We start from the raw sequence: 25,929 nt of genomic DNA, 5'->3' as shown, positions 1-25,929 counted from the left end.
GACTGGCCCCCAAGGCCCCAGCCAGGGAACGGCACGGCCAAGGGGGGATTTGAACTCTGGTCTCCTGGGTTCTAGTCCTCCTCACAAGATGGAGCAAACTTGTTTTCTGCTGCTCTGAAGGGCAGAACTCGAACCCATGGCTTCAAGAAAGGAGATTCTGAATAAACATACAGAAGAACTTTCTGGCAGTAAGAGCTGTTCTTCCGTGGGATGGAAGGAGGCCTGCTCTCCTTCCTTGGAGGTTTTTAAGAAGAGGTTGAATGCTGAGATTGCAGGGGTTGGACTAGATGACCCTTGGGGACCCTTCCAATTCTGCAATTCTGTGATTCTATCCGAGGAGACAGGTCACTGGGGGATGCAGGATGAGGGGGAAGTTGCTGTGCCCCTTGTGGGCTTCCCATGGGGGCGTCTGCTTGGCCACTGGGGGACTGGATGGGTCTTTGAGCTAATCCACGGGATTAAGCCCCCAGTTGGGGCCTCCATTCGTGTACAGGAGAAGTTCAGCTCTTTTCCATTCTCGGTGACACTTGCTTCCCCTGAGCTAAAAAGGTAACGGACCCCTGGACAGTTGAGTCCAGTCTTTTTCTTTTTAATAATATTTTATTAAGTTTTACTATTTAATATTCAATACATTTATCATATAAAAAAACCGAAAACACAACTCCCCCCCCCCCCGTGACTTCCCTCAACTTTCCCTTCTGGTTCTTTAACTATTTGCTACTTCTGCTTCATTTTTGTCTTATTTTTCATCTTTAAATCTACTGCTCTTATTTTCTCATCATTTTTGTACCACATTTTCTTCAAATTACATCTTGCATTTAATTAATTTCCATGTTGTTATTTCTTAACCTTTACTCTTGTTTTCTTAGTTGTAAGTGTTTACTCAAACCCTGCTAATGTCTCTACTTGCACTGGCGGGCTTTCGAACTGCTAGGTTGGCAGGATCCAGGACAGTGCAAGGGGAGCTCACTCTGTCATGCGGATTTGAACTGCCGACCTTCCGATCGGCAAGCCCAAGAGGCTCAGTGGTTTCGACCCCGTGCCCCAGGGGTCCCAAGCTTCCCCTGAACCCCGCTGGTGCTTGTGCCCCCAGCTGGCATTGATCCTTCTGTGCAACCCTCTTGGGCACCTGGGAACTTGGCCTCCTCCCTCTGGCAGGTAAATGTGCGTTTTTGAGGGCTGTGGGAAGAAAAGGGAGGTGGCTTGTTTGGCTGGTAGAGTTGCTTAATTTGTAACCCTCATTTTGTCTCCTGAGCCCCAAGATGAGCAAAACGTAAAACCCATTAAGAACATGATGCATTAGTAGGGCAGCCAGGAAATTGGCCCCTGACTCCCGCAGCCCAGACCAGCTCCAGCTCCAAAAGCGGAGGCTGCTGAGGAGACTCTTGCGCCGCTGTCTTGGTATGGGTTTTTTTGGGGGGGGGGGCGGGTGTTGCTGTTACTGCTATTAATTTTTTGCATCTTTTTGTTGTTGTTATTTTACTGCATCTTTATTTTTAGATCTTACGGCCATTGTTCAATTTGGTTGTGGACTTTTCGACGCGTTTTATTGATGGTTTGTGACGACTTTTGCTGTGTTTGTAATTATGAACCTGTGTTCATCTTGTGAGCCGCCTTGGGCCTGGTTTTAACTGTGGAAAGGTAATGCACAGTTAAGGTGAAGGTGACTGAGAGGCTCTCCTTGGGTCTGACTTGGAGCTACAAGGCAAGTGGGGGGGGGCCTGAAAGACCGAGACCCAGAAGCTTGGAGTGGAAACAGAACATGGCAGAGATCCAAGTCAGGGCAGGAGGAGAGGCTCTCGGTGGCATCTCTGGAGCCTCCCCCCCCCCAGCCCCGTTCTGAGTGCCATTTAGTTCCACTTCCGGCAGGACCCCCCAGTCCCAACCTATCAGACATGGAGAGTCCTCTCCTCTCTTCGGTAACTTCACAGATAAGAATTAACGAGCAGCTGATATATTTATAGTCCTTTTATTACGGCATCATGTTGCAAGCACAGATACACAGCTCTCCGCACGGAGGGCGGTTGGCCACTCCAATCTTCCTTCCAATTTCAGCAGCGTTTTAGTCGCCAATGAGAAGTTCCTCCCTCCCTCTGCCTCCTTTGCTCTCTGATACGTTCGGACCTCCAAGTTCGTGGTGGTGGTGGTGGGGTTCCCCACGCTCTCAAGAGACGTCTCAACTAGCTGCCCCCTCCCTTCCAGCTCCCTTGTCATTATCTCATAACTGGGTAACTCCTCCCTAAGCTGTTCAGCTTCTGTTTCTCTCTCTGCTTCTGAACATGCTGTGGGCAGGGGGGGGGCCTCTTCCGCCTCCAGCTCTCCATCGGAGAGAAGCTGGTCTGCCATAGAAGGCACCCCCCAGGCCTCGTCTTCAGACGATTCCCTGGCACAACGCAGGCTTGGAAATGCTAACGGCACCAAGGGCTGGCAGAGCCAGGCAGACCTGGGCTGCCCTTTGGGTCTCTGCTTCCCTCCAGCCATTAATAAACCAGCAGCCTGCGTAGTCCAGGCAGGGCCTGTTTCCAGGATCAGACCCGGAGCTCCAGGAGCCCAGCACGCTGCCCACCGGATGCTCCAAAGGAAAGCCCTCATGCAGGACCAGAGCGCATGGCCGCATCTCTCCCTGCTTGTCGTCTGCAGCAACTGGCCCTGAGAGGCACGAGAGCAGAGCAGAAACAGGGTCCCGTCTTCCTCTCTAAGTCGGTCCAGTTGGTGGCCATCCCTCTGTCTTGTGGCAAGGAGTTCCAGAGTTTAATGGCAGTGTGTGAAGAAGTGCTATATCTTGTCCATCCCGATGCTTCATCTGACGGCCACATGGACTTCCGGCGTGATGAGAGCAGGAGGCAACTTTCCCCTGCCAGCCTTACATAATTTCACACACCTCTGGTTCTGCCACCTTCTACCAGAGTTTCCACACAAGGGATGTGCTCCCTCCCCGGGATAATTTGGGTGGCCCTTTTCTGGGTACACAATATCCTTTTTGAGGCCAGGCAGCCAGAACTGTGCGCAGTCCTCCAAGCGTGGTCGCCTCAGAGATTGGTAAAAGGGCATTGCGATTGGGGGGGGGGAGAGTTTAATCTTCCTTCCCTAACGCTCCCCATCAGGCAGGGATGGCGGCTCAGGAGTCCCTGGCGGGCGGCCAGGCAATCTCTCTCCCAGAGCCACCAGCCCAGGAGAAGGCACCCGCTTCCTTGGATGATTTTCTGAGATTTCTTGCGAGCTACGCTTACTTCTGTTGGCTTAAATTTGTGCTGCTTCGTACGTGTTTTTTCTGAGCTGCCTTGTAAGAAAAGGCTTCTTAAAGAAATCTGAGCAGTGGCCAAGAGGAGAGAAGGAGGGAGGGAGGGGGCAATGGGCAGCCCCTGCCCCTCCTTCCCAGATCCAGCAGCCCCCCCTCCTGTGCCCACCTGCCCATTTCCTCTGCCCAGATCCGGCCCCTGCCCAGCCCATCCTTGCAGCTCCGTCTCTCCCACTCCTTTCAGTGGAGCAGGGCAGGTGCCAGGCGCTTGATGGATGGCGCCGGCCCTCCACCGGGACCCTCCTCTCTAATCAGCGAAGTGGCAGCCGCGGCAGAGCGAGCCGGAAGAGGGGGGTCTTTGAAGGCCGGCTCTGGCTGCCGTGATGCCCCTTTGCCCCCGTCCCCCAGGCCTTTGGGCAACGGCAGTTCCTTGCAAGTTATCAGCAAAGAGGCAGATGTTGGAGGCCAGGAAGGCAGAGCCAGGCTAGCTGGCCAGCCTGCGGGTGGCATTGCCAAGGAGTCGGGGATTGGCAGAGGCCCCCCCCCCCCGGCTAGGCTGCTGCTGGGGCTGCACTTCCTGCTCACGGCTGCATTCCAGAATGCCAGCCGCTCGTCCTGTTGCAAAGGGCTCCCAGAAATGGCTGCTGGTGGATCAGGCTCAGCACATCCTGCCCCTCCCAGCAGCCAACTGGGTGCCCCATGGGGTGCAAGGCCAGCCCCTTCCCCAGCGACTGGCCTTCATGGCATGCTCAGAGGCCGACTAAAGCTGCTTTTAGCCCCGATTTCCTGGATTTATGGTGGTATGAGAGTGGGGCAGGGAAGTCAGTGGGCAAGGCTTCCTCACCCCAGAGGTGCCCGCATGCCCTCTCTCAGCAAGATGCCCTGAGATGGAGGTGATGGTCTCTCTTGGGCATTGGCAGAGCTGAGCAGGGAGAGATGCCCCTCCTTGCCCGCCTCTCTCCAGCGGACGCTCTCTGCCACAGAGGAGGAGACTGGCACGGTGCCCGTCAGCTGGGCTTGCTGCCAGCCCTGGCCGGAGCGATGCTTCTTGGCAAAGGGCACTAGCTCTGGGGGGCAGAGGTGGGGTGTGTGTCTGTGCCTGGAGGCAGGGGCATCGTCCGCATTGCTCCCACCCTACAAGCAGGGTCGGACACAGTGTCCAGGCTCACAGCAGGTGGACAAGGGGGAGAGGCAGCTGTGGGGTGGGCTGAGGAGGGGGTGTCTTTGCACCAGGTGGGGCTGGCAGGGGCATACCTGGAGGTGGGCAAGGAGCTTGGGGCCGGCCTGCATTTCTTCAGGGCTGTTGGCCAGAGGGATGGGGCTGAAGGTAGGGGCTTCCTGTGGTTCGGGGCTACTCCATTTGCCGTGGGTCAGGCTCTGCTCCTTCCCCACGGCCTCAGTCCTCTGTCCTCCCAGGTGGGTGCATCAGAGAGACTTTGGCTATGGAGGGGGGTCAGAGGAGCTCTCTCTAGGGCTGGAGGGGCCTGGTTCCACCTTTGGCTGGGAGATGCTCTTGAGGTGCCAACAGCCCCCTCTCTGAGATCCCTGGCATGTGGTAAAACCATGGAATTGTAGAGGTGACGGGGGGGGGTGGCAGAGACCACCCCTGGGGGGTATTATCCTGCCAGAAAAGTGGACAGTCTAGATTCTGCCTTAAGTGGGCAGGAATTATGCAGCCCCCCGAGGTCACTTTGATGTCCATCAGATTCAACTGTAGAGGACACAAACTGGTACAGTGTTACCTTGGTTTTTTAACGTAATCCATTCCAGAAGTCCATTCGAGTTCCGAAACATTCGAAAACCAAAACTGAAAGCAGAAGCCTCAAAACGGAAGCCGCGTTTCCTGTTCAATTTCTGAGGCAAGCTTGAAAACCGAGGCATTGACTTCTGGGCATTCGAGTTCCGAAACATTCGACTATGGAGGCATTTGAAAACCGAGGTGCCACAGTGTAGGTTTCTTCGTGCCTCTGTTGAGAAGATCAGAAGGGAAAAGCCAGGAAGTTTCCATCTGGAAGCCACTTGGCTCCTAAAACTCACCCTGCAATTCTAGGCTTGCCTATGGGAAATTGTCCTGGGCGGGGGGTCATTGGGATTTATATAGTCTTAATTCTACTAATGTTTTGTTGTTTGTAATGATTGGTTCTTTCTTGTTTTTAGTGATTCTTGTTTTTACCTTTAAGCTGCCTTGAGTCCCATCAGGCAGAGAATAAAGATATGATGATGATGATGATGATGATGATGATGTTGGAAGGGACTCCCAAGGGTCATCTAGTCCAACCCCCTGCAATGCAGGAATGTCAGCTAAAGCATCCTTGACAGATTTCCGCCAACCTCTGCTTCTAAACCTCCAGGGAAGGCGAGTCTGCCACCTTCCGAGGGAGTCTGTTCCCCTTGGCCTCAGAAAGTTCTTCCTGAGGTGCAGCTGGAATCTCCTCCATTAGTTCTGGAGCAGGAGAAAGCCAGCTGGTCCCTCTTCCGAGAGACGGCCCCCCGGACCTTGGGAGGCGGCTCTCAGTCCCCTCTGCCCTTTTCTGTCTTCCAGACAATCACGCTCAGGTGTCCAGGAAGACCCTTCGCATCCGCATCCTGGACGTGAACGACAATCCTCCAGAACTCGCCACCCCTTACGAGGCGGCCGTCTGCGAGGACGCCAAGCCTGGGCAGGTGAGGAGCAGGAGGGGGGGCAGCTGGTGGGGGGGCAGCCAGGAGAGGGGCTCTGAGCCCACAAGGCAGGCCCTGGACTTGGCAGGGAGACCTCAGGCGTGGGCGGGGTGTGGGGCCCATATGGGGCAGGGACAGCCTTGCTGGGCAGAAAGGTCCCCCCAAAACTCTGGAAACTTCCCTCCCTCCCACCTGCTTGCTTTTGCCTAGAGAGGGACTGGGGGTGTCTTATGTGGCGTATGGCAGCCCTGACCACTGGCTGTGGGGAGCTGTGGTCCAGCAGGATCGGGGGGGGGCTGGTGCATTGCATTTGGGGTGGGGGCTTTTCTCTCCCCTTTCTGTCTCTCCTTCCTTTCCCACATCCCAGCTCCCCAAGCTGCTGGGGTGGCTCAGCGGCTGTCAATCAGGGGGTGAGGCCATCACCCCTGCTGGGGAGGGGGGGAGGCTACCCTTCCTGTCTTGCCATGGCGGGGGGGGCACTTTTGGGAGCTGCAGTCTCTGTCTGCCCCTGAGAGGCACCTGTGGCCCCACCTGCCCCAGACCGCACCCCTTGGGTGCAGTTTGAGGGGGAGGGGTTCTTCTAGAATACGTATATTTTACTGAGATTATTATAACAAATTAAAGGAAGTTTTTTAAAGAAAAGAAAAGGGGGAAAGAGAATACATAAGAGCAATAAATGTAATTAGCGTTGCAAAGCTGAAATATAAACTTAGTATAGGTTGATTCAGGATGGTTTTGACAAATATTTTTGAAACGGCATTAAAGACGTCCGTGGATAATCATTATCTGGAAGAATGGGCTGTAAGAGTTTTCATATCCATTGATCAAGGGGGGGGGCATATCTGTGTCTTTCCAACGTATCAGGATCAATCTATTTGTGGGGGGGGGCACTGAGAATCCACTGGCGCTGAGCAACTGCCCAGCGCCCCGTGTTGGGCATGTCTTTGGAGCTGCTCCTCTGAGCGCTGCCCTCCTTCCCTGCAGCTGATCCAGACCATCAGTGTCGTCGACCGCGATGAGCCCCAGAGTGGCCACCGCTTCTACTTCACTCTGGCCCCCGAGGCCTCCTCCAGCCACCACTTCTCCCTGCTGGACATCGAGGGTAAGCCGTGGAGCCAGAGAGCACGGAGGGACCCTCCCAGGTCATCTAGTCCAGCCCCCCACCTTGCCCCCCCCCGGTAGCCCTTCCACCTGCTCTCCCGCACCCGAGGCCGGCAGCCCTGCCCCACGGCCCCTCCCCACTCATACACGTATGCCAGCTCCTGCCCCATCCTTGGTGAGCGCCCCCCCGTGCCCCCCTCTGCCCTGCCCGCCTCCCCTCTGCTCTCTCCTGGGCACGGTGTAAATATCGGCGGTGACAAACGGCCGCCAACGGCCCATCTGTTTCTTTGTACAAATTTGTAGCCAGTTTTGAGATGTGATTTATAAATATTGCTGCTGGAGCCAAGACAAGACACTGATGGATGCCAGCCCAGATGGAGACACAAAGCGCTCACTTAAATCTCCTCCTTTTACATCCCCGGAGGCAGCAGGAAGAGACCTTGGGCGCAAAGCTCCGCACAGCCCTCCCTGCCTGGCCTCGAGGTTGCTCCCTGGGGTCAGGCTGGTAGAAGGGGGTGGGTGGGAAAAAGGAGGGCATCCTGGTTCCTGAGAGGGGCAAGGAAGCTGCTCTTCTCCTGTGATGCCCACAGGCATTCCTGCCTTCCAGGGGGTTGGGCTGGATGACCTTTGGGGGTCCCTGCCAGCTCTGTGAATCTAAGCTCCACTGGGGCGCATCTGGGTTTGGACTGAAACGCCCACCAAAGTGGGGCAGGGGGACAACTGCTCTCCTTCTGGGCTTGTGAGCTTCCAGGGGCCTCCGTCTCCCTCCGTGGCTGCAGGGGCTGCATTTCTTTAGCCCAGAGAGTTCTGTGCGCCCCATCAGCAAAATCTCCCCACAGAGAGCAAGAAAACAGGAACAGGCACAACTGTAAGAGGCAGCAGATGCTGAAAAGGATAATTTCCTTCATATTCATTTATTTATTTCTTAAGATTTATATGCCGCTCGATTGTGGAGGGGGGAAACCCAACCCCCAAGGCGGTTTAGAAAATGATAAAACCCAGAAAGAATGTACAGCAATCGTTTAAAAGAGACAAAAAGTTAGAAATACCAAAACGATATAAAATTCGCATCAACATTCTCAGCATCTGGGGTGCCCCCCCCAAGAGTTCCTCATGTTTCCAGCTGGGCTTCTGGGATCTGGGCAGGCAGAAAGCCGACCAAGGAAGCTTTTTCCAGCCCCGCACCTCCCTGATGAATTTCTGCCTGTTGTGCAGGCAGCTCGCAGGGTCACATCGTCCCCCACCCACAGCCTGCAAGGGTGGCCCAGCTGCTGCTCTCTCCCCCACCCCAGGGGCAGACTGGGGGTCCGTTGGGTCCCCCTTGTCTGGGGCTTGGACCCTCCAATCTCCCCCCTGCCAATGCCATTGGGCCTTTCCCTGGGGAGCTTGGATGGCAGCTAACATCCCATGGGGTGTCCTGTGGGGGGCACACACCCCGCCAGCTTGTTTGGCGGGACTCGAACCCATGGCTGCAAGTTGCAAGAAAGGAGATTCTGAGACAACAACAGGAAGAAATTTCTGCTAGTAAGAGCCGTTTGTGGGATGGAAGGAGATGGGCTCTCCTTCCTGGGAGGTTTTTAAGAAGAGGCTTGGATGCCGGAGCTGAGATCCCTATGTTTCAGGGGGTTAGACTAGATGACTCTTGGGGGTCCCTTCCAACTCTAGCATTCTATGACCCCCCCTCCCGACACAGGCAGGCTTTGCTGGGCTGCATGGAACAAGCCCAGGGTGCAGGTGGGGGAGATGGGGGCCCCCAGAAGTCCCTCTCTAGACATCCCTCAAAACACAAAACACACAAGGCAGAGATGAGGCAGGACAGATTGGGGTGGGGGCACATCCCAGAAGGGCAGCCCCCACCCTCCCACTTTTGCAATGGGAGAAGAAGGTTTCTCTCCTGCCGGGCTGCTTTTTGCTCTGGAAGAGCCTCTCTCTCTGTGTGTGTGTTTCTTGGCTGGCTGGTGGCTAATTGGGAGCGACACCGGACGGCTCCTGACTGCAGGCAAAAGGAGCAGATGCAGGAACTCTCTAAAGATCTCGTTAGAAGCAAGGTTTTTTTGGGGGGGGCAGGAGGAGCTGGCAGCTTCCTGGGGACCCTGACAGCGAAGAGAGGAAGGCGAGAGAGGATCTGCAGAGTCTGTGCCTGCAAGGAGGGCGGGGGGGGGGGGGGAGAACTGACTCTGGCTGGGCTGGCCCCGGGGACGAATCCTGCTGCACCAGCTGCAAAGAGCACATGACAGCCCTCAGGTGTGTGTGAAGGGGCTGCCTAGGGAAGGGGCCGCCTGCCGCTCTCCGTCCATCCCATGACCCTCTGCCTCCTTGGATTAGTGTCCGTAGAAAAAGGACAGTCACGGAACTGAGAAATTACACAAAACAAATGAAATACTGTGAAAATCCCTGAAACGAGAAGTAATTGACTAGAAATTTGAATTTTGGTCATTTAAGGTTTATGTTTTTTCAATTTCCTTCTGAGGAAACTGAAAAGTTCAGTGAAACGAGGTTTGTAGCTGGCATCCCGTTAAGGCTTTGTACAATTCTAGTTTTTTTTAATTTCTTCCTTAAACTTTTTGATTTATATTATTTAGTTTTATTTCTATAAGATCATTTTTCTTGTCGATTCATTCTTGTTTCAGGGATTTTCCCGGTATTTCATTTGTTTTGTGTCATTCCTTGGATTAGAATGGCAGAACTGTAGGGTTGGGAGGGACCCCCAAGGGCCATCCAGTCTGACCCCCTGCAACGCACGATGCCCCTTCTGGGGTGACCCCCTCCCTCTGCCTCCCCACAGACAACACGGCCGCCGTGCACACGCAGCGCCTGGCCTTCAACCGGCAGGAGCAGGACCTCTTCCTGCTGCCCATTCTGGTGGTGGACAGCGGCCCCCCCACCCTCACCAGCACCGGGACCCTCACCATCCGCATCTGCGGCTGCGACAGCTCCGGCGCCATCCAGTCCTGCAACACCACCGCCTTCGTGGTCTCCGCCTCGCTCAGCCCCGGAGCCCTCATTGCCCTGCTGGTCTGCGTCCTCATCCTCATCGGTGAGTCTCTGCGCCCCACGGAGCCCCCTTCCTGCCCCTCCGGGGGGGGAGGGCCACTCTTCCAAGAATAGGCTGAGACGCACAACACAGAAATATAAAATGAGGACACAAATACATAAGAAAAGGAAAGGAGGGGCTATGAAGCCCCTCCCATCAACACTTTAAAGGACAGAGGCTGTTCATCAGCCAAAGGCCGAGTGAAAGAGAAACTGTTTGCCGGGCACCTAGTGATATGGAAGGAAGGTGCCACAGATGGGGAGCCACTGCAGAAAAGGTCCCGTTCTCGTGTTGCCACCCTCCGCACCTTGAGGAGGAGGCACACGAAGGCGGGGCTCAGAGGAGGATCTCAGGGTCCGGGTTCATATGGAAAGAGGCGGTCCTGGGGTATTGGGCTCCGGAGCCAGTTGAGGCTTTATAGGTCAGGAGCAGCACTTGCAATTGGGCCTGGAAACTAAGCAGTAGTCAGTGTAGTTGGACCAGGACCGGTGTAATAGGCTCAAGCCGTCTTGCTCCAGTGAGCAACCTGGCTGCCGAATTCTGCACCAGTTGAAGCTACCGAACCGTCTTGAGGGGCAGCTCTATGTAGAACACATTGCAGTAATCCATCCTTGAGGTTACCAGAGCAGAGACAGCAGAAGTTAAGACTCTCCCTGTAGGGGCTCAGCTGGGACACCAGGCGAAGCTGACGGAAGGTCCTCTGTGCCACTGAGGCCACCTGAGCCTCAAGCGACAGTAGTGGATCCAGAAGGACCTTCTCCTTCACCGGAAGGGGAACCCCATCAAGAGCAGGTGACCTGCCACCCATCTGGTCTAGGGAATCCCCCACTAACGGGGCCTCCGTCTTATCTGGGTTGAGCTTCAGTTTGTTGGCTCTCATCCTGTCCATGACCGAGGCAAGACACTGGTCCAGAACTCCCACCGCCTCACCTGCAGATGTCAAGGAGAAAGAGAGCTGAGTGTCATCAGCATATTGCTAAGACGTATTCCAAACCTCCGGATAACCCGACTCAGAGGTTTCACGTAGATGTTAAACAGCAGGAGGGATAATATAGACTTTGAGGAACCCCACATTGAAGGCTCCGTGGGGCCTGAGCCCTTCTCAAGCCTCCCTCTCTGGAAAGGGGCCAGAAGAGGTGGGTTTGCCTTTCTAAGGAAAGGGAGACCCCTTCAGGTGGGAGGTGCTTGGAAGGAGCCCTTGGCTCTTGTCTTGTCCTGGGGGGTCCCCTGCTCTCTCCCCCCCTCTTCCCGCCTTGACCACCCCTCTCTCCCCCCAGTGCTGGTCCTCCTGATCCTGACCCTGAAGCGGCACCAGAAGGGCCACCTCTCTTCTGAGGAGGATGAGGACATGCGCGACAACGTCATCAAGTACAACGACGAGGGGGGCGGGGAGCAGGACACGGAGGCCTACGACATGTCTGCCCTGCGCAGCCTCTACGACTTTGCGGAGACCAAGGGGGGCGGGGGCGAGGGCCCCCCCGTCCTGCCCTCGGAGCTGCACTCGCTGCCGCAGTGGCGCCCGGCGCCCGACTTGGACTTCTCCGTCTTCAGGGACTACATCAGCAGGAAAGTGGGGCAGGCGGACGAGGACCCTTCTGTGCCCCCCTACGACTCCTTCCAGACCTACGCCTTTGAGGGGGCCGACTCCCCTCCCGCCTCCCTCAGCTCCATCGCCTCCCGCTCCACGGGCTCCGAGCAGGACTTCTCCTACCTGGGCAGCTGGGGGCCACGCTTCCGGCAGCTGGCGGCCCTCTACGCCGGGCGCCGGGGAGGGGAGGAGGACGGCGGCGGCGGCGGCGCAGAGTCCTAGGCCCACCAAACCAAAAAGACACCCCACCCACAGCGGAGGAAAGAGAGCCAGGCTGGCAGTGGCTTCCGGGGGGGGCACCGTGCGGGCGCAGCCAGGTCCAGCCACACAGCAGAACCCCCCCCCCCCAAGTGCCCTGGCTTGCCTGCAAGGGGAGGGCCTTGGGGTAAGGGAGGGCCAGGGCAGGGGGCCAGGGACGCCCCACTGCTTGCCCCCTCGCCTCCTCTTGCACTGAAACTCTCCACGCCCCTTGAAGACGGCATCTCTGCCAGCCAGGACTTCTCCCCTGGCAAATTATCATTTAAATGGATCTGCGCAGGGGAGGGGGCGGCCTGCCTGGGAGGGAGGGGAGCCTTTTGTTGTCGAAATTGATTTTGTCACTTGATTCCAACGTTTGACAAGCTTTGATTTGCTAAGGGGAGTCTCTGCCAAGAGGCGCCTGCTGCTCCTTCTCCCGCTGGCTGGCTCTCCTTCCCGGGTCTCCCTCTCCAGGACTTCCCCCCCCCCCCCGGACCTTCCTCTCTGGCCTCGTCCTCGGGGGAGGGGAGGCCTTTGGTTGTGGGTTTCAGGGAGGGGAGGGGGCACAGCGCTTTTCCAGTGAGGGGGGGACCATTTTGATTCCCTCCCTTGGCAGCGTTCCATATTGCATTTTGGATTAGAACCTTCCACCCCTCTTGGGGACCAATCCTCAGGGTCTTCTAGTTCTCCACAGCAGAGCGCTCCTCTCCCACACGCAGCCCCAGACACCCCCCCAGCAAAGACACCCCCACCTCGTCCTCCCCAGGTGCTTGCAGTGTGACACCCCTCCCCTCCAGCAGGTGCATCGCTGCTCCGCAGGGTCTCCCCCCACCAACCGTCCCCTTCTGGCTCCACCTGCCCGTTTCCCTCTTGCAAAAGTTGTGCGCCATGGGCAGACTCCTGGGACTCCCCCCACCCCTCCCTGCCATGGGTCTGAGGGAGGCAGACCCCATTTGCCCCACAGCCTCATTGCCGGTCCCACTTCTCCCTACAAAATGCCCGGCTTTTTGGGCGAGAGACCAGCAAGGGCCCCTTGGGACTTGGGGCCAAGACCTGAAGGGTGTGTTGGGGGGCTGGGAGTGGGGCAGCCTTCATGACTCCCCTTTCCCCTGGCACCTGCTGTGACCCCCAAGTTCCCTGTTCCTGGCCAGTTCCCCCCCTCCTGCCCCCCTTTGCAGGCCTGCCTGACTTTACGGCTCGGACCAAGCCGAGTCGCTGGTTCTCAGGATTTTCCCCAGTCTCCCTGGGCTGTTCCGGTAGTGGGGGTTGGGGGGTGGGATGGGCCCCCCCAAGCCAGCCTGGCCTTCACTGTGACTTCCCCTCTGGTTCTAGAGAGGCAACTGGGCAGATGGCAGGCCGCCCCCCATGGTCCTTGTCCAAAGGGTGGGGGCCGGGTGCAGGGACAGCGGCTCTTTGCTCCCCTCCCTCTCCTCCTCAGGAACGCCTCCCATTCGCTCCCCTCCCTGTTCCCTGGGGGCAGCCGGCCTCTCAGGCCACGGGCCAAACAGGGTATGTATCTGGCGCTCCCCCCCCCACTGCCTGCCCTCCCACCCACCTGCCCAGAGCTGCTGTCCTGGTGACACCCCCCACTCCTGCCTCTTCCCACCTGTAAATAGGGGTGCGTCTCCCCTGCCCCCCAAAGGATGCCCCCACAGGAGGAGCTGGCAGGCCCATGGAGCACTTGGGGGGGGCAGCTGTGCTTTGAGTTCTGAGCCAGCCGAGTTGCTCACCTTTGATATTTTCACACTTTGGTCTTTCTGGGACCCGGAAATAAATGATCTCCTTGTCGTCTTCCTGGAGTCCTTCGTGCTGCTTTCCTTTGGTAAGGGGGGGGGCAGGCACCCACCCTGTACGTGACAGACAGACAAGGAGAGGGGCCCCCAGCACCTGCCTTGCTCCGTGGGGTGAGGTGGGGAGGAAAACCTCCTGCTGCCCGTTGCAGCTGCTGGGCTTGGGACTGGGGGGCAGCGAGCTCCCCAGAAGGGGACTGGCCTATGTGTCCGTCCTGCAGGGATTTTGGTTCATTGGAGGTTTTCAGACAGAAGTCGGATGGTCGCCTGCCAGGGATTCTTGAGCCGAGATTCCTGCATTGCAGGGGGTTGGACTGGATGACCCCGGGGACTCCCTCCATCTCTACAATTCTATGATTTTAGGAAAGCCTTTGCAGCTCAGCCAGGAGCCTGGCAGGGACCTGAGCCCCTTTCTGGTGCTGCACAGGGGTGACCCCACAGAAGTGGGTCTGGGCCGCTGGCTCCAGGCAGGCGTTCAGAATCCCCTTCCCGCAAAAGAGAAATGACTCCCCCTATCCTAATAGGGGTCTGGATCAGACCTTCCTGCAGCCCTTCCTGCCTCTTTGAATTGTCACGTGGCCCTCGGAGGTGTTGAATTCTTCACGACCCACATATTTTTGTAATGCGTTTAATTTATAATTCACAATTCGTAATTTGTAATTCATGACACTGTACTTTGCAATTCCCATTGAATTGAAGGGTCAGGCGAGACTCCTGGCTGGTCTGCAGAAGGAGGAGGAGGAGGGATGTCTCAGCCAAGCGGAGTCTCTGGCGTCTCCTGAAAGAACCCTTTTAATCTGCCACTAATTTGAGGTCTGCACTTAAGCCTCTGAGCCAGCCCCAAATCCAGCTCCTCTCCGTTCCTCCAACGGCTGCTTGCAGGGAAGGATCCTGGCAAGGCGTCCCAAGAGGACTGCTGCATTCCTTGGCAGTTTCTTGAGAGGAGAAAGTGGACTCAGATGGGCAGAGATGCTGGAAGGAGGCTGGGAGGGAGAGGATGAGAGCCCCATGTGGGTTGTGCCCTCTTCCACTGCGTGCTGACCTCTGGGGTCAGTCCCCCAGCTTCCAGAGGCCCTCTTTTAAGTGTTCCTGGGCAGGTGCAGATGGGGGGGGGGATCATGGCTTTCCCTCTCCCCTCTCATGCCCACAGCCAAGCTAGGCAGTCTTCCTGGGCAGCCAAGAGTCACTCATGGGGGCGGCTGGTTTCTAAGAACTGCCAGCCTTTGGAGCACCCATAGGTAAAGGTAAAGGGACCCCTGACCATTAGGTCCAGTTGTGGCCGACTCTGGGGTTGCGGCACTCATCTCACTTTACTGGCCGAGGGAGCTGGCGTACAGCTTCCGGGTCATGTGGCCAGCATGACTAAGCCACTTCTGGCAAACCAGAGCAGTGCACGGAAACACTGTTTATCTTTCCGCCGGAGCGGTACCTATTTATCTACTTGCACTTTGACGTACTTTTGAACTGCTAGGTTGGCAGGAGCTGGGACCGAACAACGGGAGCTCATCCCGTTGTGGGGATTTGAACCGCTGACCTTCTGATCGGCAAGTCCTAGGCTCTGTGGTTTAACCCAGAGTACCACCCGCGTCCCCATGGGTGCGGGTGGGGAGCACCCATGGGTGCGGGTAATTAAGCAGCATAGATAAATGGCTTGGCCACACGTTAATCCTGCCTTTCACCAGAAGACTTCCAGGTGACTGGTGACAGTCAATTAAAACAATGCAGCCGCATTAAAACGACACAAACTTGAAAATGGCAGAGATTAAAACAATAATTAAAAACACCCAGTTGGACACTTAGAGCAGCTTCCAACACATTTAATACACTCCGCCAAACAGCTTTCCCCAGAAGGGAGGTTTTGCCAATGCAGTGTTTGGAGCGATGGAAGCACTGGGCTGCCTCCCTCGGGAGGGAGGGGCAGAGCCTCTTGCAGTCAAGGGAAAGCCCCCCCAAAAAAACAGGGTTGCTCATGGGGGGCATGGGGTCCCTTTAGCTCGGATAGGAGATCAGGGGAGGGTTCACTCTGGTATCCTGGTCCCAAACTGAACGGACCTTTGAAGGTCTCTTTCACCAGTGCTTTGAACTGGGAGAGGGCAAGCTGGGAACTGGGGCAAGAGCGCTGCATCTTCTGGAGAGGCAGGTCCAGCTGAGCAATATGGCAGCCACGGAAGTTTCTGGGCATTTTCCAAAGGCGGGAGCCCACATGTGATGCATCTGAAGCCTCTGTCACGATGGGCAGATCTGCCTTCTCCGGGAACAGAGAGAGCTGGCGCACCAGCCTGGGCTGAGCAAAAGCATATCTGACTGTAGCCGTCAGCGCGCCAAGGACAAGCCAGACTCCAAGTGACAAGCCTGCCTTTCAAATGGGGGTGCTGCTCCCTCCCTCCCCCTCAACCCCCCGCCTGGTGGGGATTGAGCTTCATTGTGTTTGGCCACATTCAGCCTGTTTCCACCTCAAGGCATCGGTCCAGCCGCCGCCCTGACTGTGATGGAAGAGAGAGGCTCTCCCGCTTGTCATCTCCGTATTGATGGCTCCAAATCTCCATACAACCTTTTCCCAGAGGCTTCCTGCAGATACTAAACAGCCTGAGAGAGAGAACAGAGCTCCTGGGGGCCACCATGAGCTTAGGAGCCAAGGCACTGATTGGCAGGTCCTCAGCACCAGCTTCTGAAAGATAAGAGGAGCCCGATGGATCAAGCCAACGGCCCATCTAGTCCAGCATCCTGTTCTCCCAGTGGCCAACCAGGTGCCTGTAGGGAACTTGCAAGCAGGATCCGAGCGCAAGAGTTCTCTCCCCTCCTGTGGTTGCCAGCAATCAGTGTCCAGAAGCACTGGTGCCTCTGACTGTGGAAGCCGCTGGCAGCCCTCTCCAGGAAAGCGTCCCTGCAGGAAGAACAGGAGCCGCAGGCCCCAGATTCCACTCCCTCCATGCTCAGTTGGTGGAATTGAAGGTACTGAGAAATACCAGAGGATTTTCCCAGCAGGGCAAGCAAGGCTGTTTCTGTGTTGACTGTAAAGCTGGATTGGAATCTGCTCTAGATAACCTGAGGGGTCGCCCCACACTTGCACACCTGGGCCAAAAATGGAGCCAGGGACCAAACTGGTCCCACATTCAACCCCTGGGATTTCCAGGGCTGTTTTGGTTTGCCAGATGAAGTCCTAGCAAGTGATGGGGAAGTCCCTTTTGAACCCGAGACCCTGGAGAGCTGCAGGTGCCAGTCAGAGTGGAGAAGAGTGGGCCAGCCTGACCTGGGAGAAGGCAGCCTCTGATGCTGCTCACTGGAGTCCTACCTGGTTTAGACGGGGAAGCTGGTTGCTCCCCCTTGGAGCCAGCCCTCTGGGGTGCCTGATGGGAAGGGCCTGAGGGCTGGAGCCTGTCCTCCTGGGTGCAGAGCGGGGTCCCGGAAAGAGACTTCTACCTTTTGTGGGGATTTCAAGGGGCCAGAGAAGAATCGGGGAGGTGATTGCTGGCCCACAAAAGGGTGTTGTAGCCAACAACTCAGAAGGCTGTGGACCCTCCTTCGTGGCCAGTTGGATGGCCAGCTGTCAGGGCTTCCTTAGCTGTGACTTCTGCCTCGCAAGGGGTCAGACTAGATGAGCCTCGTGGTCCCTTCCAGCTACACCCTTCTAGGATTCCAGGTGGGCTGCTGTCTCAGGGAAGGATGCTGTCGCCAATCACAGGGCCAGCTGGGGCCCCCCCTGCAGTCCGTCTTGGGGCCACTCCTGGGGGTTCCCTGTTGTGCACTGGAGGAGGAGAGGTCTGGCTCAGTCCCAGTATTGTTCTCCACTAAGAGGTCAATCCCTGAGGGCCGTTCCACTTCATACCCGTGGTCCAGATCCTTTAAGTCGGTTCGGATCTGGTCAGCATAAGCCTCTTCCTGGTTTTGGTGTCCCTGGTGATCTGTAGGACCAGGAGAGTCCGATGTTGCCTGCCCTCCTCTCTACCACGTGTCTGAATTGGGCTCAGCAGCTGCCTCCATCTGTCTGGAAATCCTGTTTGGAAAGCAAAGGCTGCAAAGCCCCTGCAGCCCCCCGCCCTGAATGCTGTGCCTTGAATGGGGAGGGGTCTCTCTCTCCGCTCCCGCAGGCAGACTCCACGGAGCTGGTGTGCTTTCCTGAACTGCCAGACATAAACTGGGGAGTTACGGCAGACCCTGCAGGTGATAAGCTGGGAGTTCAAATGGCCTTGATAAATTAGGAGGCTGTACCGAAAGCAGTATATTGAAATTCAATAGAGACAAATCTTCTGGCACCACCGAAAATCAAAACAAACGCTCAGGATTCCAGGAGAGGAATCGATAGCCAGGCCAAAGGAAGGCTAAGCTCAGCCTCGGGTCTTCCTGGGCGACAGGAGCCAAGCAGGGGTCCGAGGGGAGAGGCGTCGCTTCCTGGCAAGCGTCTGCCTGCAGCTGACCTGGGGGGGGGGGTCACCCTGGCTGAGGGTGGGACCAGGCACCTGTCCATCTCCTGGTGTCCTGTGGCCTCTGGTGATTCAGAGAGACTGGCAGGGGCTGCCAAGGCAGAGCCAGGGGCTCTCATGCCAAGGGCACTCCTGAGGGGCACACTGGCCTCCTTGAATCCGCTGCTTTTAGGATTTGGCACGTTTTCTAGTTACTGTGTGAGATGGGGAGAGGCGCTCGATTGAGCCAGGGGCTGGAAAGGGAGAGCCAGGAGTGCAGCTGAGCATCCTAGAATGGTAGAGTTGGAAGGGTCCCTGAGGGTCATCCAGACCAGCCCCCTGTGATACAGGAATCTCAGCTCAAGCATCCATGACGGGTGGCCATTCAACCTCTGCTGAAAACCCCCCCAAGGAAGGAGAGCCCCCCACCTCCCCAGGGAGTCCCTTCCACTGCCAGCTCTCCTCATCAAAAAAACTCTTCTGGATGTTGAGTTCGAAAATCGCCCTTTAGTGCCAAATTTGCTGTCTGATGTAATTTAACCCTAAAGAGAATTTTCCCTGGGGAAGAAGCAGGGCAGGGGCTTGCACCCGTGTTTTCTGTGTGGAAATGGACTGGGGGAGCTGAAGAGGGGCAGCTGCCATGCTCCCCCCTCCCCAAACTCACAGGCCTTGCCTTTTGACAGAGCAAGTGGTGTCAGGGGCCGCATCCTGACTAAGCCAGGCAGCTTTGCAGCTGGCAGCAGCAGAGCCTGCCATGCCGTGTGCCTCAACGGGTTCCAGCAGCAGCAGATGCTCAAAGCAGCTTAAAGGTAACAAGGCCTTTATCTCTCCTCTTCCTAGAAAACAAAATTGAGGAATTAGTGTGGGCCACAGCCTGATAAGGCAGCAGGCAGGAAGATTTACTGTGTGTGTGTGTGTGTGTGTTTGAGGGGGGTGGGTGTCCTGCAGTGGCTTCTCACTGGACGGGAAGCAGGAGGGACTGGGTCAGGACCCGAGTGGATAATGGGGCTGGTGGAGGGGGCAGCAGGAGAGGAAGTCCTGCCATCTGGGTCCAGCTTAGGCCAGGGGGTGGGAGACGAAGCTTCCCCGTTCGCTTTCTCCAGGACAAGGGCACTGGGACCTCTTCCTGCCTCCCAGGGAACAGGCTGGTGCCCCCATCTGAGTCCTGCAGGAAGCCCCTCTTCCCGATAGTCTCCTCTTGTGGGGCCCATCAAGCCCCCTCTGCAAGCTGCTCCAGATGCGCCAGGCAGAGCCCAGAGGAGTCTCCCGAGAGAGCTTTGGCAGAGACAGATGTGCTCGGCAAGCAAGATCTCTGTGCTCCCGCCCCAGGAGGGAGATCCATCTTCTGAGCCTTTGCCACAGGGAAGGGCCTCCCCCTCCCTCCGGGCAGTGCCAAGGCTGCAGGTGCTTCTGAGCTCCTGCCTGGTACAGATGCCCTGACCCCCTGCATCACAAGGATAATGGGGGCACAGGACACCTTCCACATCCGGTGCTCACGCCAGAGAGCCGCACACAAAAAAGGACATTCTGGGATCAAAACAGAAGCCAGGATTTGCTGCTTTGATCTGGGATGTGCCGCTTAAAAGGGACAGTTGGCAGGGCTGCGCTTGACCTGGCCCTCGCCTGCCCCAGGGACAAGCACAGAGGTGCCCAGAACTTTGCATCTGGAGACACCTGCCATCGCTGCCCCCCTCCTGGCACCAGGTGCCCTTTCTGGGAGCCTCTTGCAGGGCCTGTGTGCACAAACACCCAACCCCTTTTGCGCAAGGGGTGCACGAGGAGTTCATCTGCAGGCGGGCGGAGCAGCGAAGGCAGGCTGGGCTGGTGGAAGGAGCTGCTGCCCTGGTGCGCTGAGCTGAAAAGCAAACAGCTTCTCCCAGCCTTGAAAGGCAAACAGACCAGGAGACAGAGGGATGGCTCAGGTGGGCAGGGGCACAAAGAGGCAGGCGGATCTGCCATGAAATAAAGAAGCTTCTGCTTCAAGGCCCCAAATCCCAGAGGAGCCCCAGAAGCAACTTCGGTCCACACTGCTTTTAAAAAATGGGTCTAGTAGACACGATTTGAGTCTCACGACTCATTGATTTATTTTTTGTGGTACATATTTCAACGATCTCAGAGTTTGAGAGTGAGTAACACAGATGTTGCAATGGTCGTTGAAGGAGTTAGCAGTGGTTGCCCAGACCTCGTTGGCCCCCATAAGAGTTCAAGACCCCCAAAATGTAGGTCTGCCACTGCAAAAAGGGTCGAGAGTAGGAACTCTGCAGTGCTCCCACTCCAGGAACCGGAGCCAACGGAAGCCAAGCAAACCTCTTGACCATGAAGTGGGGGCCTTGCTCAGGATACAGCCAGGCAGGCAGAATGGGGAACCCCAGGAGCAAATCTCTCCATCTTGCCAGCACCTGCCCCTGCCAACCCATTCGGAGCAGGATCCTCGAGGCCCGGAGGCCATTCACCTCTCCCAGGAAGTAAGGACATAAGCAGGGCCCAAAGGGGCCCATCTAGTCCAGCATCCTGTTCTCACTGTGGCACAGGATTTGAGCACAAGTGTCGCTCAAGGCGAGGCTTAGCATGGCCAAGTCTCCTGATGCTCCTGTGCATGGAGAGGCTGGTTGGCCGTGATGCGCTTCCTGAAGCATCGCCATCCATCCTCCATCCGAAGGTCACAGGACACGTTGTGCGCACTTCGCCATAACAAGAGGGAGAAAGAGGGATGGCTCCGCCTCTTGGGCTCTACATGAGAAGAGTCTGTGCTGGATCAGGCCAGTCAGCCTCCTGCTCCCCCAGGGGCCAGACAAGCCCCAGAGCAGGACTCAAGAGCAACCGGGATTGAGAAGCATCGCTGCCTCCAGCTGGGGAGCCCCCGCGGTGCTCTCCTCCAGGCATTTGTCTCATCCTTTCTTAAAGTCCAGGGGGAGGGAGTTCCACAGTTTAACTGCGCTGTGTGAAGGAGGACTTTCTTTTATCTGTCCTGAATTGTCTTCTGCCATTTCCTCTGCTGAGACGAGAAGGGTGTGTGTGTGTGTGTGTGTGTTGGGGGTGGGGCTGCTGCAGCCCCAAGAGCCCCATTTCGCAAGTTAGAGGCTATCGTTTGGGTCACTGAGCTGCCACCACCCCCAGCAGCTGCCCTGAGGATGTTTCCAAATGCCATTGCAGGGAGTTTCTCAGCACATGCCCCCCCCTTCTCTGCCTGGTCAGACTGGCCCAGGGGCAGAAGTCTGTCCATCTGCCCACCACCTCCAACAGGGACGTGAGCTGCTGCTAAACACACACACACACACCCCACACGCAAGCAGCCCATTAGAAATGCCCTCCTTCCCAGCCTCTCCGACACGCCTCCCTCATTCCAGCCAAACTGCCTGACAAGCTCAGCCTGTGGCTCCTCTGAGGAGGGAAGCACCCAGGGAAGGGCAGCCGTGGGGGGGGGGTGTAGTTTAACCCTCTGGTGCACAGGCTGGAGAAAACACAGGGGGGCTCTGCCCTCCATAACCCCCTCCCCATGGCCCTCCCTTCCCCTGTGCTGCTGGGGGCTGTCAATCCATCGACTGGGGTACCTCTGACATTAAGAAGCCAGCCGTTAAGATGATCACATTTAGCTGTAATGGAGCACAGATTGTGTTGACATTTGGAAAGTCACCCAGCGCAGAAGCCGCCTGCCTCCTCTTTCTCTCGCGCAGCAGGAACAAAGCGGAGATTGGGAAGGCTGGGCCCAAGATGGCCACGTTTTCTCCTGAAAAGTGGGGATGGTCAGCGCAGTTAGGCAGCGCAGACAGGACTGAGCTATAGGTGGTTCCAGGCTTTGTCTCGGGACAAGGCAACGTCCCATGGTCCTTTCCAAGTCTCGCAAAGGAGGCCAATACGGCTGTTCCCCTGCGGCAGGGATGGCTGTGTGGGAAGTTGTGAGTTTGTGGTCAAGGCAAGAGCGCAATGGTGGGAGGGATGCCCCGGGCAGCACCTGAGGCCGGCAGAGGCGGAAATGGCCAAGACCCGCTTCCTGGAAGCCAAGAGGCCTCTTGGGACCCCTGCCTGCCTCTTTGGCTACTGGAGTTTTTCTCCAGTGCTGCGCTCCTTGAGGTCCAGCTCTGCCCCCAGGACTCATCTTGCCACAAAGCCAAGGGCAGCTGCCTGGACCTCTTCTCCGGCCTCTAAACTCCATCTCTCTTGGTATTATTGACATGTCAGATGTAAAAAAGGTTTCCAGAGCAAGATGAGTGTTTGTGTGTTTGTGATTTTTTTGGTCTTGTGCTGGAGATGCATTTCAGGGGGTCAGACTAAGTGACTCTTGGGGTCCCTTCCTGCTCTGAAATTCCACATGGCGATCTCCCTGCTATTGCAAAGAACCAAGATGGCTGGCTGTGAACAGGCGTGAGTTGCTTGTATGCAAACTCACCCTCCAAACACGGCTGCTGTGAACCTCCTGCTCTCACCCCCACTTCCCTCCCTCTATGGTTTGTCTCACGTATGGAAGTGAGAGCTGGACCATCAAGAAGGCTGATCGCTGAAGAATTGATGCTTTTGAATTCTGGTGCTGGAGGAGACTCTTGAGAGTCCCATGGACTGCAAGAAGATCAAACCTCTCCATTCTGAAGGAAATCAGCCCTGAGTGCTCACTGGAAGGACAGATCCTGAAGCTGAGGCTCCAGTACTTTGGCCACCTCATGAGAAGAGAAGACTCCCTGGAAAAGACCCTGATGTTGGGAAAGATGGAGGGCACAAGGAGAAGGGGACGGCAGAGGACGAGATGGTTGGACAGTGTTCTCGAAGCTACCAGCATGAGTTTGACCAAACTGCGGGAGACAGTGGAAGACAGGAGTGCCTGGCGTGCTCTGGTCCAGGGGGTCACGAAGCGTCGGACATGACTAAACGACTAAACAACAATGGTCTGTTTCAGAGTGGAAGATCCTGCAGGCAGGGACCTTTTTCCACCTGTGTAAAAAGAAGCCGGGTGCCCTGTCTGCTGACTTTGCTGCAAGCCTTCAAGACCGGGGTGGGTGGGGCCCTTTAACCAAGCCCATCAGTGCCCCCCCTTCATCAGGGAGGGAGATGGGAATGGTGGGGCAAGGGAGGGGTGACCCCAGGGTCCCTCTGCCCAGCACCCAGTCCCTGTCCTTAGCACCCAGCACGCCGTGGGCTCTCTCCCTGAGACTTCTTGGCAAGAAGGAGGGTGTGGAGTTGGCAGTGGCACAGCTGGCTTGGTGGGCTCTCCTCCAGCCCTGGCATTGCCCCAATGCAGCCAGTCTCTGGCACCGGCTGTCCTTCTGTGTTCCCACACCCGGCAGGGCAGGAGGAGCCTGTGGACAGCGGAGGAATTACCTGAAATGAACTGATTAATCTCTTTAAATAACTGTGAACCCCCCACTCCCACCCCACCCCCAAGTTAATCTACTCTAAATGGTTGGAGAGCTATTCTTGGGCTCCAATCAATATGGGGCCGCCTGCTTTTCATATGTAATTCTCAGTAATTGCAGGAGCCTTTCTGGAGAAAATGACATTGTAGAAGCAGCCGGGAGGCCAGCAGGAGGAGGAAGACCGGGATCAATTAGCTCGCTGCTCCCTGTGCCTGTCAGGTGCACAGAGGAATTGGGGAGGGGGAGAGGAACATGGAGGCCCCTTGAGGCTGTGGCGAAGGAGGTCGGAGCACCCGGAATGGGCATCAGGTGCTGGGGTGAGGGAGAGATGCAGCCAGAGGGCAGCGGGGGAGCGGAGGCCGACGGGTCACTCTTCCCCCCCAACTCCGGTTCCTGCAGACCCTCCTCTGGTGCAGCACTCCCAAGCAAACACCTTGAGCAACAGACCTGCCCTCCTTCTGCCACCACCAGGGCTGCCCAGATGCTACTTCCATGCCCACAGCTCATGCACGCAGGTGCCCAGTGCTGAATCTGGCAGCTGCGGAAGCTGAGTGTCCGTCTGACAAATGTGTTGATTCCTGAAGTCCAGAGTAGAGGCTGGCCAGAAACAAAGGCAGGAGAGCAGCTGAGTTGAAAACCAGCGGGGCTGGAGGATGCAGGCTGCCCACGCGCCAAGCTCCAGGTGGGAAGGGGAGCTGGGCTTATTTACAACGCTGAACAGAGAACAAATGGCAGCAGGTGGATAAAACGGTCTGCCGGGTTTTAAAGGAGCAAACAGTTGCCATCAGCTCAGGCCAGCAACCTGCGTCCTCCACACAAGGGCACCGGAGACCCGGAAGGATTTTGCACCCTGAAATATCCCACCAAGCTGCTAGTCCTTAGGGCACTAGGGCAGAGAGTGGTTGGGGAACTTGCTGAAGGCAGGGGAAGGTTTGGGGCTGGTCCAGCAGGTTCCCCCTCACCCCTGGAGGAGAATAAAGGGTGCCTGCTAAGGACCCATGGGGGGAGCTGAGTGCGGCCCAGAGAATTCTCCTTCCCAGAATCCCCCAGGGCCTCTGGTCCTGGTTGGAGGATGTGAGACACCTCCAGCAAAGGAGTCTGCCACCTTCTGGGCAGGCTGCCTTGGGCACTGGCTGTTTCCCTGTGCCACGGCTTCAGGTGCCCACTCACCATCCACACAGCAGTTCCTGCCATCGCAGGAGGAGTCGCGGCTTAGCCATGTGGCAGCCTGATGAATCTTCTGCCTGGTGAGCTCCAGCTATCGCCCTAGTCGTGCCCCCTCCCTTGAAGCAGCTGTGCCCCCTCCCCTCCGCCATCCTGCCGGAGCTCAGGGGGTCAAGTAGCGCCCGAGTCGTGAGCCGAGGGCACGGAGGGCGCTGGGCTAAGGCAAAGCTGCTGGCTGGCTGGTGCTGAGCGGAGAGCCATTTCTCTCTTTCTCCCCCACTCCACTGCCGGGGAGGGAGGGGGCCTGCCTGCGGAGAGGGAATCCTTTGCGCCTCCATCAGCCATTGTTCAGCCAGACTGTAATTTTCCAGGATGTCATTCTAATTCCGGAGGGGAAGCTTATTACTTGTGATCTCCCCATAAAGAAACTCGATGACTTACGAGGGGATGTCACTGCCTTGCCTCTCAATCCATCACACGGGGGCCGCAGGCCTGCTCTCCAGAGGGTCTGCAGGGGGAGAGTGACACGGGGGCGGGGGGGTTTTGCCATCTGCAGAGCTTCTGCCACGCTCCTCGTGCCTCAACGCAACATCACCGTGCTGCCAGGCTCCAGCACAGATCCTGGCACTTCTACGGCGGCCAGAGGGGGCTCTGCCACAGAGACAGAACAGCACCACTGCAGGGGGGAAATGGAGGCTCAGGCCTGGCTTGGAAGCAGAAGGTGGCCCTGGAGCCAGGCAGGATGAGTCACAGGTCCTGGATCCTTAAACACACCCCGCTGGCTCCTAAGAACATGAGAAGAGCCTGTGGACGGGCAGAGTCCTGTCTCATAGTGGCCAGATACGCCTAAGAACCTAGGAATCCAGATTGACTGCCTCTGGACCTGGAGGTTCCACGTGAACATGCCAATGGCCCACCCAGTCCAGCATCCTGTTCTCACCCACAGCAAACCACCAAGCAGGATCCGTGCACAAGAGTTCCAGCAATTAGCAACCCCTGCAGGAGCAGGGGGCACGCTGAGCCCTGCAACTTTGAGCCACCCAGCTGGGCGGCAGTTTGGGCTGCCCCCACTTGCTGCCCACCTGCAGGAGCCACAGGGGGCCCTCGGGGGGTCCTCTGGCTTGTGGCCTGGCCTCTCAGGCGCACCTGTTGACACACAGCTGCAGCGAATCCGAGGGGGGCACTCAGTGCAGCTGCGGCCAAACTCCTGCACCAGGCATGCAGCTGGGACTGCGGCGACATCGTCGTTCTCAAAGCTCTTCTGGTCTCTGCAGCTGTTTGCTAATTGGTGCTAATGCGGGGAGCTCTGCTGGGGCTGCTCCAGGGACCCCATTAGGGGCTCCCACCCTCCCAGCCACCAATTACAGCTCT

General features: G+C 57.0%; 1 protein-coding gene across 7 annotated transcripts in view; it reads left to right on the top strand.

Moving 5' to 3' along the window:
- CDH22 (cadherin 22) overlaps positions 1-13,650 on the top strand; it is an 88,197-nt gene extending 74,547 nt beyond the window's left edge. For all 7 annotated transcript variants that reach the window (XM_083618553.1, XM_083618550.1, XM_083618552.1 and 4 more), the window contains 4 exons: positions 5,781-5,902; positions 6,884-7,001; positions 9,786-10,037; positions 11,312-13,650. In XM_083618553.1, the coding sequence (XP_083474679.1) occupies positions 5,781-5,902; positions 6,884-7,001; positions 9,786-10,037; positions 11,312-11,844 (1,025 nt within the window). In that variant the 3' untranslated portion in view covers positions 11,845-13,650. The remainder of the gene's footprint in view (positions 1-5,780; positions 5,903-6,883; positions 7,002-9,785; positions 10,038-11,311) is intronic.
- The last annotated feature ends 12,279 nt before the right edge of the window (positions 13,651-25,929 follow it).

The sequence above is a fragment of the Podarcis filfolensis genome, assembly GCF_964270895.1.
Source record: "Podarcis filfolensis genome assembly, chromosome: 6".
NCBI lineage: Eukaryota > Metazoa > Chordata > Lepidosauria > Squamata > Lacertidae > Podarcis > Podarcis filfolensis.
The sequence above is the reverse complement of the archived record's forward strand: the minus strand, read 5'-3'. Positions and strand labels throughout refer to the sequence as shown.